We start from the raw sequence: 14,070 nt of genomic DNA on the forward strand, positions 1-14,070 counted from the left end.
AATCATACACATACACATACATATGTATACGATAGGCACAATACTATCCAGAGCAGATAATTCCAGCTCCATAATGTTGATGGTGCAGTTTTACTTCGATCGCTTGAAAGTGTGTACATGTAAAATCCATTTCACCCAATATTATATATTCATAGAGTAATACTTGGTGTTTTTTTCTTCGATTTATGCACTTTTAGACAATTATGTACATACCAGTTGCAGCCCTCTTGTCAGGCACACTTTTTTTAACGGCAGGCATCCTGTTGATTTATATATATATTTAAGTATTATAGAAGCTTATATGTTGTGTATAAATGCCGATCCAGAAGCAATACCCTTTAGTATTATTCTGATTCTGGTAGTAGATGGTAGAAACGGACTTGTGCGTATATACAGTCGATAGATAAAGTGATATGTAAGCTAATATAACAAGTGTGTATGCACGTGTAGGATTCTAAAGGCACCGCATATTTTGACTCTCGATTATTACAAAAATTGGAACTGCCGAAATCTCTAAATCAGGGCACGTGTACTTCTTTCAGAAATATATACCACGGTCCACGGAGAATAGTATTTTTTTTATAAAACACACACCTTATATAAAAATCAGAAACTAATGACTCATGAAGGAATAAGCTTCGTTGTTTTGGCACGTGTGATACATAGCAGAATATTGCCCTTCGTTAGAAAGTACCGAACATTTTACCTCCAAAATCGGAGGCGAGAAGAATCATCAAACATATTTATCTGTTACCAAGGAGCAGTCGCAGTCCCTGCAATCGTTGTCATCTGAAAATATTTGCACACAAAAGTGCGCTCACATAGTGACAGGCTACGACCTCGCGGCTCATAGCAGTCCCACTGTCCCAGCCTTCCCAGAGTCCCAGACCCAATATACTTTATATAAATAAGTATTGTGTGTATAAGTTGACATATATGTAGTAAACACGCACATCAAAATATACAATATAGGTACCCTGTGCATCCTACAATAGTATTGGAGAGAGTTGTTGCTCAGCCGTACTACACCACAGCCACAGTACATACGCGTACACCAATGAGTTCACTCAAAGCACATAACGACATGTTAGGCAACCTAAGGGGAGTGTTCCCTGACAATGCAAGCTTTGTGATATGTCTCGCATACATGGGGACGTTCGTTATGCAAGGATTGCTAACCACTGCATCTCAGTCGGTTGGTGGAGGCTACTCCTACAATACCACCACGGCTGTTATGACGGCCGAATGCATTAAACTCGCCACGGCGTTCGGACTCTATGTGCAAGAGTAAGTATTAATCGTTCGAATATGTATATATATATATGTGTGTGGGTGTGTGTGTGTGTGTGTGTGTGTATGTATGTATGTAATATATATATATGTGTGTGTGTGTGTGTGTGTGTGTGTGTATGTATGTATAAAAGCATGTATATAAATATATATGCGTGTGTGTATACGTATATGTATATGTATATGTACTATATATAAACTATATATATATATATATATATATGTGTGTGTGTGTGTGTGTGTGTATATATATATACATACATATATATGTGTGTCTGTGTCTGTGTCTGTGTGTATGTGTCTGTGCGTATATATGTATATGAATATATATATATATATATACTTCTATATATATGTGTGTGTATGCGTATGCGTGTGCGTATACGTTATTTATTTGTAAATCATTTCGATATCCATATTTATATAGAAAGGTAATGTATTCATAAATTATATATGTGTGTGTGTGTGTATATATTTATTTATATATATTTATATATATATATATATATATAGTATGTGTGTGTATGTGTGTGTGTGTGCTTGAGCTTGTTTATTAGGCCTAGATTTAACCATGTAGACGAGATTTCTGCAATAATCAGTTTGTGTGCTCGATATTTGCCTTGTTCTTGAAGTCCTTGAATCGCAGCGTTACTTTGGAGTGCCTTCTAGGACAAACATTTACCCGACTTCGCGGCTATATTTCACTTCGGTCTGCCAAAATGATTAAAAACTCACCATCTCTTCTCGTGGGAGACATAGATTGTGTGTTTACTTTGTATGCTCAAGACCAATATATATATATGTGTGTGTGTGTGTGTGTGTGTGTATGTGTATATATATATATATATATAGAGTACACCTGAGCTTGTGGTGTTTCCCTGTACATATGGAAATATACATACCGCTTCACAGGTGGGTGGGTGAAATAGATGTCTGTCTCATAAAATGTCTCGTGAAGTGGTGTCGCTTTTTGAACTGGCAGATGAGTGTGAGTATTTACATGTAGACGGGATACCCTTCAGACGTTTCTGACATCCCGGGTTATTCGTTCTGCGTGGCATTGTCTGTTTCTATCTGTCAGAATGGCGAGACACCTCTCATAGGGCTTGTCTGAGGTTGATAGGTTACACAAGCACTTTAAGAGAACAAAAGTAAGGCCAATGTAAATGCCTAGCTTTGCCTTTGATGTCCATTAATTCAGTGTGTATTGTATCAATCTAGTTTATATGTATCCATATTTATAATTGGGTGAACCTTTGTCCACATACTCTTGTATATGAATTTGGGAGTGAATTTAAAACGTTTGCATTGACAGTTCAGATGTTCCTTCTGTAACAAGTTTTTATTAGCCAACATATGTACATGTGGTTAAGGTTTTGTTTAAGTTGTAAATAAACATCCGACATGCGGTGGTTCTCTTGATACATACTGAATGTATGGTTGAGCCCTGGGTTGTGCTGTGGTTATCCTTTGCTGATATTCGGATTCTTTAAATTTTGCACTGCTATACTTCTCGAAAAATCAGCTGCGAATTGCAGTACAGGTACCAGCGTGATTTTCCTAGACGCACTTGTATATATATGTATATTTATATATATATATATATATATTCTTAAAATTCTTATACCTATATTGTATTTATAGTTATGTTTGTACATGTACTTAAACTTATATACTTAGTACCATGCAAATACTGTCTCAATCTGTATGTGTATACACTCATATACATGCACGCATGTGAGTCAGCATGTTTCTCAATCGCCGAAAATAACCTATACGCCGCACAATCGGTACAGGCATGGTCTCACCAAGTTCCAGCGCGAGTTTCAGGCGCATCAGAACCTTTTGAGGCTGTACTTCGTCCCGGCTGGGCTGTATTGTCTGTACAACAACCTCGCATTCATCAACCTAGCAAACTACGACCCCACGTCATACTATCTGCTACTACAATTCCGTGTGGTGGTAACTGGAGTGGTGTTCCAAGTGTTGTTTAAGCAGAGACTGTCGCAAAAACAGTGGGCGTCTCTGGTTATCCTGACGTGCGGTTGCTTTATGAAAGAGTATGGGTCTGGCTCGCATAAGGAAGCATCAGTGGGCATCGAGGTATTTATGTTTGTGGGTTCTGTGTATCCTATCGAGGTGTAAGGAGATCTATGTGTTTACTGGATATCGTTGTACCAGCTTATGTTAGTGCGGATTGTATATATAAATGATACAACACGCACTTCGCCTGTGTAAGCTACTTTCAAATATACTTTCTTAGCTGTGAGATATTTTACAGCTCGCCGTGTAGATGACTTGGGATAGCCAAACAAGACTATACCCTATATCTATCGAGTAGCTGAATAGCCTACTGCGATCCCTATAGGTTGAAGAAATGCATGTCATAGACTGTGCCTCTATGCGAATGTGAAGCATCGCACAGCCCCGTCACTGAACTCAAAGGTATACGCCGTTAGAGCAGCATGCTTACACCCAAGTGGGCTTCTGAATATAATAGGGAAAGTACTGTCGCCCGAGGATAGACACATCTGATCATTTAGCAAACTATATTCATCCACACCCTTCACGTTACCAAAGGTTTGTTGCTTCGGTTGTCATATCACTGACCCGTCTCCTTGTCGCACTCCAGGCACAACGTCAAGCGGACTTCTACTTCCACACGGGGTTGATTATGGTGCAGGTGTTCTGCTCGTGCTTTGCTGGTGTATACAATGAGAAGCTGCTCAAAGGCGACAATGGCGAAGCGCCTGTCATGCTGCAGAATTGCTACATGTACTTGGATTCCATTGTGTGCAATATCCTCTTCATCATGGTCCGAGGGGAGCTGGGCTCGGTAAGTGCATGGGTGTGTACATTGAATGCAAGCAAAAGTACAATACGTATACATACACGATTATTGGTAATCTATGTATTGTATGTATATACATATGAATATGTATATGTATGTATATATATATTTATATATATATATATATATATGTATGTGTGTGTGTATGTATATATGTATATGTAGTGCTAGAAGAAACCCTCGTTTGGGTTCATTTGAATTTGGGATGCGCATGCGAATAAAGTCATTTGTACCCTAACACGCAACCCCTCATCCACCTTGTCTTTTCCGGTTGTCGTTTCTCCCGTCTTATCTGGCTTCTATGACTCATAGATCACTCATACCTACACATGCTTATGCGTCCATCCCCAGGCATTCTCGGCCCAAGGTCTGTCCAGCATGTTGCAACCAGTAGTTGTGCTCGTGTGCTGTAACAACGCAATGATTGGTATCATCACGTCACTGTTCCTGAAGAAACTCAATTCCGTTGTCAAGGTATGTACACCTACACTTCTTGTTTACATGCTGAAATGCACGCGATAACTTGAACTTGGCGGATTACCTCGACCTTTGGCTCGGCGTTCATGCAATTATTGGTATATATTTGTATAGAATGTATATATCTCTGTATGCTGTATGTATGCTTGTATGAACGTATGTACGTATATATGTATGTATGTGCAAGTATATGTGCACCGTACATATATGAGTAGGTATACGAGGTAGTGTAATAATGTTGATTGATGACTATTTTTCTTCACACCTCGTGATATTGTTGTGCTCTACGTCCGTTATTTGTAGCTGGGATAATATTGTAGATGTCTTCGGCAAGTACACAGTGCGTTTCTTTCGCTCACACAGGCACGTACTCCTCTCGATACATACTGATACTTTCACACACGAGACAATACGTCACATAGCTCCATATGCAGCTCTTTGTGATACTTCTGACACGTTTGCCTTATTACTGGCAATAGGTGTATGCATCGGCGATTGAATTGATTGCCACAGCCATCTTGTCGTGGATGCTGTTTGGTTATCCCATTGACGGGCCTACGTTTATTGCTCTGATATTGATTGTGGGCGCATCAGCTATCTATAGCATGAATCCCATTATGAAGAACGACGTATGTAATCATATATATATATAGATATATATGTGTGTGTGTGTGTATGTATGTATGTATGTATGTATATATATATATATATATATGTAAGTATGTATGTGTAATGTGTAAATATGTATGTATGTATGTATGTATGTATTTATATATATATATATATGTATATGTGTATATATATATGTGGGTGTGTGCGTGTGTGTGTGTATGTACATTGTATATTGTATGTGGCACAATTTGTATATATACGCCTCGAATGATTGGCCGCTTTTGTGTATATGCAGACTAGTGTGTATATAGAGACATCAGTACATACAGGGGAAAGTATATCAATTTATTCGTATGTGTAGATAACTGTTCGTTTTATTCTTTTCACAGTCCAGCAATCCCAATTTTTATATCTAAATTTGCTTCTCTCGTTTGGTATGCAGTTTTTGCCTGTCAAATCTACGGACACCGACGGTAAATGAGTACACCCCGTGTCAAACAAAGTCACCCCACACAAGCCGACGGTAGTTCGGCACTATCAGGCACAGCCTAAAGATAAGCACACTTGCAGCCATCAATCAAGGGAGACAAATCAGACAACCAAACGAGACACTTCAGCCAAACTTTAAATCCACCTTGAATGGAGGTAGATGTTTTGTAGCTTAGTCCGGCGCCGGACTATCCTGCAGTAGAGCGTGTGCGTGAGAGAGGACGAGTGTTGGGCTGAGCCCTTTCCGGGTTGACTGAATTTCCCCTACCCTGCTGATTGGTCTAAGCAATTGTGTGATGGTGTGAACAAGTGCATAGACACCAAACTAAGAGGGAAATAGATGAGAGAGGGGGGGGGGTATATGGGCCTACACTGGGTGTCTGGCGGGCGTGCGTATCTGTGACTGGCACAGGTCAGCTGTCGTATATATAAGGATGGGCATATGCTGAACACATGTTCGTTCTCCGTGATATGGCGTCCATGCACCTGGATCCCAAACAAACATCCAAACTTCTCAGTGGGCTCCAATATCAACGTCATATCAATAGGGTTCAAAATAGGGGGAGGGGGGGTTAATAGCATATATTTAAGCAAGCCTTTTTAATTGCTGTGTTGTGTACAGTGAGATTGTTTGCGCAGATGTGGGTATCTGTACCAGCCTGTTAAACTTGTAGACTCGCCAACACATTTATAACCACACTGGCAGCTACAGGGTAACATGCAACCTGAGCACATGCACATGGCTCTGTGTAGGTGCCGTGCTGTCTGGATGGAAGCCTAAGTGACGGTCACCAAACGCCACTCGACAGCCCAGCAAAGCATGTCGAGAAGATTTTAACAGTATGCCACAGACAATGGATGCAAATATTGTGGTATTCTTCGAATTCACTCCTTAAGTTTAATATACAAATTCTAGGCCAGAAAAACAGTTGTGCATGTATACCGATATTTAGGATTTTACACATCAAATTTGTTCGCTTCTTGGTCAGGTCATGAGGATCGTCTTAAGTGTTATTCGAACTACGTATAGTGCACATGCCTGTTTGTACACAGATTTATCGACTTGCCTATATAATTGTATACGTCATTGATAATTGGGGTTGGTTCGGCGATATTTATTAACCATCAATTCAAGCTGTTATAGATCATGAGTGGGAAGTAGACAGTGGACAGTTGTTCTCGTTGGCACCTAATACATTTATTGCTCGGAAACACGGTTCGAATCATATGGTAAGATGTTAATATCTAAGGTATGGGACGCCCTGGGCGCCCGTAGCGTATACACTAACCTGATTCAGTACTAATACATGGATCTCAATTAAAAGAGAGATAGGAATATGCCTGTGCCAAGGCATTGGCATAGAAAGTATGTGAAGGATAGTCCGCGCACGAACACCACACCCAAACACCCAAATGCTATCCACGCCCAGTCACGTGCGCACTTGACGTCTAGCCGTACATAGACACACTTAGTCTTATCCCGTACATAACTGCTCGTGTGCCGTATACACACCAATGAAGGACAGCCGAATCCGTTCAGACCGACGCCAATGGATTTGTATGTACTGGTACTGATCGCTCCACCCAGGCCTGCGATGGGTGTGAGCTACCCAGGCCTGCGATGGGTGTGAGCTACCCATGCCAGCGACAGGCGGAACACGACTACTCTTCTAATTAGACAAGCAGGGGTATGACTACTTTGTTTGGTAGATATTGAGAGAGCAATCGACAAATGCAAATGGTCAACAGCGGTGTCTCAGTTCGCACCCTAGCAGAAGCTTTCTAAATTGATGGATTTAGAAGAGAATTGCAACTTCGAATGGAGTGTAGCCATGCCCCGCATGCAGTCCTTTTTCAAGAACCAGCTGAGTGCTATATAGAACTCGCACGGTCCTATATTGATGCAAATAGGGCCCAGAGCCCTTAAAAAAATGGCCAGCCCATGTAGTCATAGTAAAGTGGCGCCACTTCGTGCCGGTCCGAAAGTGGAGAGGATGTGCACCACTGCTCTTTGCCACAGAAGATGTACCACACCCACACGCAGATGATAGTTGTCTCGATACATTTCCCCGAAAACGAGCTCATACTGTGAGATAGTGTAAGGTATAGGAAAGTTGAGGTTGGATAAGTAAGGCAAGGTTGTGTATAATGGATTGTCGTAGAAATTGGTTTCAACACGTATACAACCCAGAACACGAACACGCTCTGCCCACTTTTTATGTATAAATCTAACTATAGTATCTATCATAGTATGTGTCTGATTATCACATCGATCATAGTATACACATGATTATACATCTGCCTATAGTATTCAACTAATATACATCTGCTTATAGTAACTATCATAGTATATATCTGTTGATAGTATCTGTCATCGTATACATCTGCCTATAGTATCTATCACAGTATATATCTGCCTATAGTATCGATCATACTATATATCTGACTATCGTATGTATCATATCCGTACCTGCATCCTGGATGGTAATGTCAGTGACATGCACCAGTTGAGAAAGTGCCCATCGTCTGTGGGAGAGGGTTGTCTGCCGCCACCCGTCACCAACGCATTTAGCAGTGGGTGCCCCCACAGTGACTGTACATTCGAGCGCATGTCTGCGAGGATGCGACTAGGAGCCGTTTGTAGAGACTGCTGGTTTTGCGCTGCGGTTTGGCCGGCGTTCGTCTCGGCCCCTGCCTCTGCCGTATAGGGAAGGGATAAGTTGTATGGGAAGAGGTTGGAGGGAGGTGATAGTCACAGCCAGCTAGGGAAGAAATAAGATAACCTCATCAGCGATGCAGACCAAAATTTACGCATATCCGTGGTTGCAGTGGGTGCTAAGCATTTCGGTCTATCCGAAGTTTTGTACCAATGTGAGGGTGTGACAGGTAACGAGCACACCGTAAATACGTTTACAGACCTTCAAACCCATTGCCAATGATTTCAACTAGATTTCCAATATTCTTGTTGCCCCTGTTGTCCGAACATATCAAAACAAGAAAAAGAACTACATACACAAACCTGTATACCATCGTACCTGTTCTCGATGCCAAATTACGCAGCGATGGTATCGAAGATATGTCCAGCATATCGGCTTCGTCCTCGTCACTGCCACTCTCCGCTACAACGGAGTCCACGTCAGCCGCTGTTTCGGCCCCACTCTGATGAATAAAAAGGTTTAATTTGAACGATCTCATGAACAGACATCACGGATATGCAAAGAGCAGGCTCCTGTTCCAGTCACGCTCCCTGGTTAATTAAAGGTTTAAATCATATGCAACGAAAAAGTCCCTGTTCCAATGACACGATAAAGATACAATCAAACGATCTTACGAACAGATATCACGGATATACCACGAGAAGGCTCCTGTTATAATCAATAGAAACTAAACGTTCGCATAACCAGACATCAGGGATATATAACGAGAAGGTTTCTGTTTCAGTCACACTCCCTGGTTAGTAAAAGGTATAAATCATATGCAACGAGAAAGTCTCTGTTAGAACGACACCCACTAAGTATAAAGACATAATCAACTGATCTAATGAACAGATACCCCAGTCACACAACGTAAAGGCCTCTGTTTCCACCGAACCCTATTAAGATGGCACAACGCAAATGCTCGTATAGATATATACCCCGAGTATGCACGAAGAAGGCGATAAGTGGCAAGCACGACCATAAGCATAAGATCACACTGCTGATGAAAACAAATGCTCGCGTACAAGCACACAACAACTCCGAGAAGCCTGCCATATCAATAACAACACACTTCTAATAGATCCGAATCATTCATGTAACAATATCCATAACCTCACATAACTACATCTACAACAACACTGAAAGACCCTTATTGTTCACATAACAATATCAATAGGCACTCATAACTACATTAATAACAAAACTAATAGAACCGAATTATTCATGTAACACCAATAACGACACTGTAATGGAACCAAATTACTCACATAACAATATCAATAACAACACTAACACAACCGAATAGAACATAATACGCATATAACAAAGATACCTCGTTGTCCGTCTCCTGAGGCCAAGTGCCATCCTCAGACGGCCATAGAACGTTTGCGATGGTATAGCCATCCCGTGAACCAAAACTTAGGACTTTGAAAGTTTTGGTACCGGTGACCTCGATGATTGAGGTCCCATCAGGCCGCTGTTTGTAACTGTCACAAGGAAATAAGGTACACAACGCGTTGTAGTTATATATCTGCGGGGTATGACCTTTGATTGAAAACCGAATGTGAATGTGCTGTATGTATCCTTTATATACGTCGCTAAGGCACCTTATTGTACATTTGTTTGTGAGCGATGATGCTTGCATTGTATATATCCAGTGCGGCACAGATGTTACAGATATTGACCATACCATAGAGATGAAATATTTTTCTCGAAGGAGTGCTATATAGTCCAAAGCTTATGATACACGCATGGTTGTTTTATGCCGTGGACCATTAAACCCGGTACCAGAAATGACCTTTATCACACACACACTACAGACGTAATCATACACACTATCGACATGTCTGTGTACTAAAAATGGTGTCACCGGTACCCAGAAAACTGATGACGAGACCTTAAAACATACTCTTAATCGGAACTGATTAAAAACTGATACCATTGACCATACTAGCACCGATCGAAAGGATGGCATGTCGCATAGTATAGAATATTTGATCCGATTAACATCACATAGTATGCAAATATATCATTATTCAAGTATTACGGTATCCATAGCAACATACCTCGTCATGGAGACCAATCCGCCGTACTTGTCATCCATCGAATTCATTGTGCCAAAGGCTCTGTTGCCACTGCCAATGCACCGGCGGATCATAAGACGATATCGAGGCTCAAAGACCTCCATTGTGGCGGAGGTGCCAGGCTGAAAGCATTGATTAAGGCAGAAAACGTGGAGAAATTAGTCCTCTCGACAGTCGCCCATAAATGGCCCTTCCGTTGTCGCCCAATTGCCCTGAGTGAGTTGCAATTCCAATAGTCCCGTCAGCTAGGTGTACGTTCATTAGAATCGCAACTCACTCAGGACAATTGAGTGACGCCGGAAGGGTCCTTTATGGGCCAACACTAAGGACAAACCTGGTCAGCGTCCCGCAATTAACCAAGGCGGGCTATAAATTCTATATGGATGACAAGGTCTGCCTTCAACTATTCACTTCAAACTTAAAACACTTTAAGCTACTCTAATATCTAAGAACAAGAGCTCTGATGAGGGTTCTAGAGCAATTTATCACGTTCTTGTGATGTATACGATTGATGGCAACTCCGTGCCCAATACACAGCCACAACCATCAAACTACAGACTCACGTACGTCCACGCTAAAAGACATACTCCCTTCCCCTTCCTTAAGTATTTGCGATGAACGTACTAGCTACCAATCACTAAACCCTTTGGTAAAAAAACCCTGAAATACCCAACATATAAAGACTATAGTCAGGCACACATAACATAATACAGGATCATTTATCCATGGCAATGCATACCAACATCATTGAGCAGTAAAAATATTTAACATACAACCGTATGCCATGTCCTATACATGAAGCATGAAGCAGCCTATAGCTAAGCACACACATAATATTATATACAAAACCATATATACAGACAAAGCATACCAACATAATTGTGTCGCAGAAGATTGCTATTGTGTCTGTCTGTACCGCGCCGTTTTCGTCGCGCTGATATTGTTCCACCCGTTCTCGGTACTCGCTCTCAAAAAAGATCTCGATCAGGGTCTGTATAACCTATATATATATATAAATAAATATATACATGTATGTGTGTGTGTGTGTTGGGATTGTGTGTATGGGATTGTGTATGTGTGTGTTTGTGATTGTGTGTGTATGTTTGTGTGTGTATGTGTGTGTTTGTGTGTGTGTGTGTGATTGTGTGTTTGTGTCAGTATTAATAGGCGGCCACTTCAGTCTCGAGTCGGACCTTCAAACATTTGTAGCAAAATTATCCCTGAGGGATGAGCGCAAAAAATGACTCCCACCATTGTGGAACAGAAGCGTTGGTCTCCGTTTGGCCACCGCACGCTAAGGGCTTTCTGATTTGCGTGCACAGTGTTTTTGGTGTTGTCAGTGTTAGCGCACATGCTTGCCATTGTGTGTAGGAGGGGTTAAATAGTACCGATATAAACATATTCCATTCAGCGTGGATAGATGCGAGTTTCAGAGACTGTCATCGACAGATCTTGCAACTAGCCTCGACACTATTGGAAATGTCACAAACGCCCGGTCTCATTATTAAATCTCCAAATACACAGACGCAGACTTAACAATCACTACTCTAGACTAACGTTATCATAGCGATAGGTTGAAGATAGAGGCACGTCATTGCTACATACATGTAAGGACTATAGATGTGCATAGTCGTTCGATATGGATGGCATGAATCGGGTGAAGGATATGGTTGCGAATACATAGTTGTGGTTAATTCCTATTTATCATTTATAGCGGCCACATGTCTTTCACATACATTGCCGGCACAATGGCCGTTGATCAATCGGCATAAATGCAACGATCTTGAAGTGAGAAAAGGATGCAATTACAATCAGCACCCCCTATCTGCCGAGACATTGTACACAACTCTGACATTCTACGTCCGATAAATAAACAACACAATCTCTACCTTTGCGAAAACTACGATAACAACTACAACAAGGACAGCAATACAGGCTTCAAGCGTCACATACGCACCTGCGTGGTGTGGATGGCGGAGAGATAGTGCACGTATTCACTGTGGTCGCCTACGGCTGACTTGGCCATGGCCTGGAAGTTGAGCCACAGCAAAAACTCGCCTAAACTTGAGCGGCACATTGGGCATGAAGGGCTTTGGAGTGTAGATGTCGAGGAGAAATCATAGTGTAGTGATATATCTGCCTGAGCAACTATGTATATATGAATGTTATATAACACTATATCATACTGACCAACTATATATACACTTTATCTGTATTTAGTGCAATACAGACGTTTAAAACTATCGATTTATTATGCCTGTGGTACGCAGCGAGCACAGATGGTGTATGTAGGAGCGTGTAAATATTGCGACGTACAGCAGACACAGGATATATTATATATATATATAAATATATATATATAAATATATATAATATATATATATATATATATATATATATATAGTATTATATATGTATATATGTGATAGTGTGTGTGTGTGTAGTGTAGTGTGTGTGTGTGTGTGTGTGTGTGTGTGTACGTGTGTGTGCATGTGTACGTGTGTGTGCATGTGTACGTGTGTGTGCGTGTGTGCGCATGTATGTGTGTGTGTATGTGTATATATATATATATACAAGACATATATAGATACTATCTTGAAAAACATATATATAATACCTTCTAAGATAGGCTTGATCGAGCGTCCGTCCAACACAGGGTCGGCACAACGTGTGGCCACAGGGCAGTGTAGCGGGTTGGTAGAGCAGCTGATAGCACACTGGACAGTCCAACTTCTCACGGACAAGCGGTAGACAGGCATTGTCCACATGTATGAGGTCCTTCTGTGTGTACCTGCTCGTGTATTGAATTGTTTATATTGTGATGCAGCAGTTGATTCGAAGGCTAGATCGTATGTTTAGGTGAATGCGTAAAATTCATGGTAACCATAGATACATGCGGTTTCGAGCTCAGCCAAATGCAGATATGAATGCGTGAAACATACTGGAAAACAGTACAACAAAGTCTGTAAAAGACTATACCGGGGCTGCAGCAAGAACAGCTTTGCTCCGTTGCGATCCCAACTACATATTTTACCAATGAATTGTGAGCCTGTTACCCTCTCAAAAATTCGATGTTAACAAAATTCCACACCTATATACAAATCCTTTCCTTTTATCATTCGCCTGCCTTGACAATACATGGTAATATGAGTAGCCATGATAATTTCCTCAGCCTTCATCCCAATAAAATAAAAACATTCGAAATAATCGCATCGAAATGTAACAATCGACTTGAAACGATACAAAACATTCTTGATGAGTGATAGCACAGCTCAAAAGTAGTCTAACATCTGCAGGTATTGGTAAACACACACGCAGATAGATACATACACACATTGTGGCATGTATACTCCTACCGTTGGAATATCCTTTCTGATATTTACATATCTGTCATCCACACACGCATAGAGGTAAATACAGGAATCTAAGGTTTAAAGGTAAATAAAGTTCCTAGGGTTTGAAGGTAAATACACGTTTCTCAGGTTTGATAAACACCTACCCTTGGAACATCCCCTTCAACATCCCCTCGGTATCGGCCAGTTGTCCAAACACCGGTGCTAACAAGGGGTGC

General features: G+C 41.1%; 3 protein-coding genes across 3 annotated transcripts in view; 1 reads left to right on the forward strand and 2 right to left on the reverse strand.

The window, feature by feature from the left end:
• SARC_03136 (hypothetical protein) overlaps positions 1-445 on the reverse strand; it is a 4,413-nt gene extending 3,968 nt beyond the window's left edge. The window contains exon 1 of the mRNA XM_014303072.1: positions 214-445. Within this exon, the coding sequence (XP_014158547.1) occupies positions 214-259 (46 nt within the window). The 5' untranslated portion in view covers positions 260-445. The remainder of the gene's footprint in view (positions 1-213) is intronic.
• Positions 446-837: 392 nt separating this feature from the next.
• SARC_03137 (hypothetical protein) lies at positions 838-7,351 on the forward strand. Its single transcript, XM_014303073.1, has 6 exons — positions 838-1,287; positions 3,087-3,393; positions 3,923-4,126; positions 4,493-4,615; positions 5,098-5,247; positions 5,673-7,351. The coding sequence occupies exons 1-6, from the start codon at positions 1,058-1,060 to the stop codon at positions 5,709-5,711; spliced, it is 1,053 nt and encodes a 350-aa protein (XP_014158548.1). The 5' UTR covers positions 838-1,057; the 3' UTR covers positions 5,712-7,351.
• Positions 7,352-7,667: 316 nt separating this feature from the next.
• Positions 7,668-11,861, reverse strand: SARC_03138 (hypothetical protein; the record flags this gene model as incomplete). Its single annotated transcript, XM_014303074.1, has 7 exons — positions 7,668-7,805; positions 8,190-8,416; positions 8,755-8,878; positions 9,749-9,902; positions 10,482-10,621; positions 11,371-11,499; positions 11,751-11,861. 7 exons carry the CDS (start codon positions 11,859-11,861, stop codon positions 7,668-7,670), a joined length of 1,023 nt encoding a protein of 340 aa, XP_014158549.1.
• Positions 11,862-14,070: the final 2,209 nt, after the last annotated feature.

The sequence above is a fragment of the Sphaeroforma arctica genome (genome assembly GCF_001186125.1).
Source record: "Sphaeroforma arctica JP610 unplaced genomic scaffold supercont1.154, whole genome shotgun sequence".
NCBI lineage: Eukaryota > Ichthyosporea > Ichthyophonida > Sphaeroforma > Sphaeroforma arctica.

What these genes read in the sequence shown, in the direction of transcription:
- SARC_03137 (XM_014303073.1), top strand. Translation starts at nt 1,058, where the DNA reads ATGAGTTCACTCAAAGCACATAACGACATGTTAGGCAACCTAAGGGGA. An exon ending in TTCGGACTCTATGTGCAAGA is followed by an intron (nt 1,288 to 3,086) that starts GTAAGTATTAAT and finishes CAATCGGTACAG; the next exon opens with GCATGGTCTCACCAAGTTCC. An exon ending in AAGCATCAGTGGGCATCGAG is followed by an intron (nt 3,394 to 3,922) that starts GTATTTATGTTT and finishes GTCGCACTCCAG; the next exon opens with GCACAACGTCAAGCGGACTT.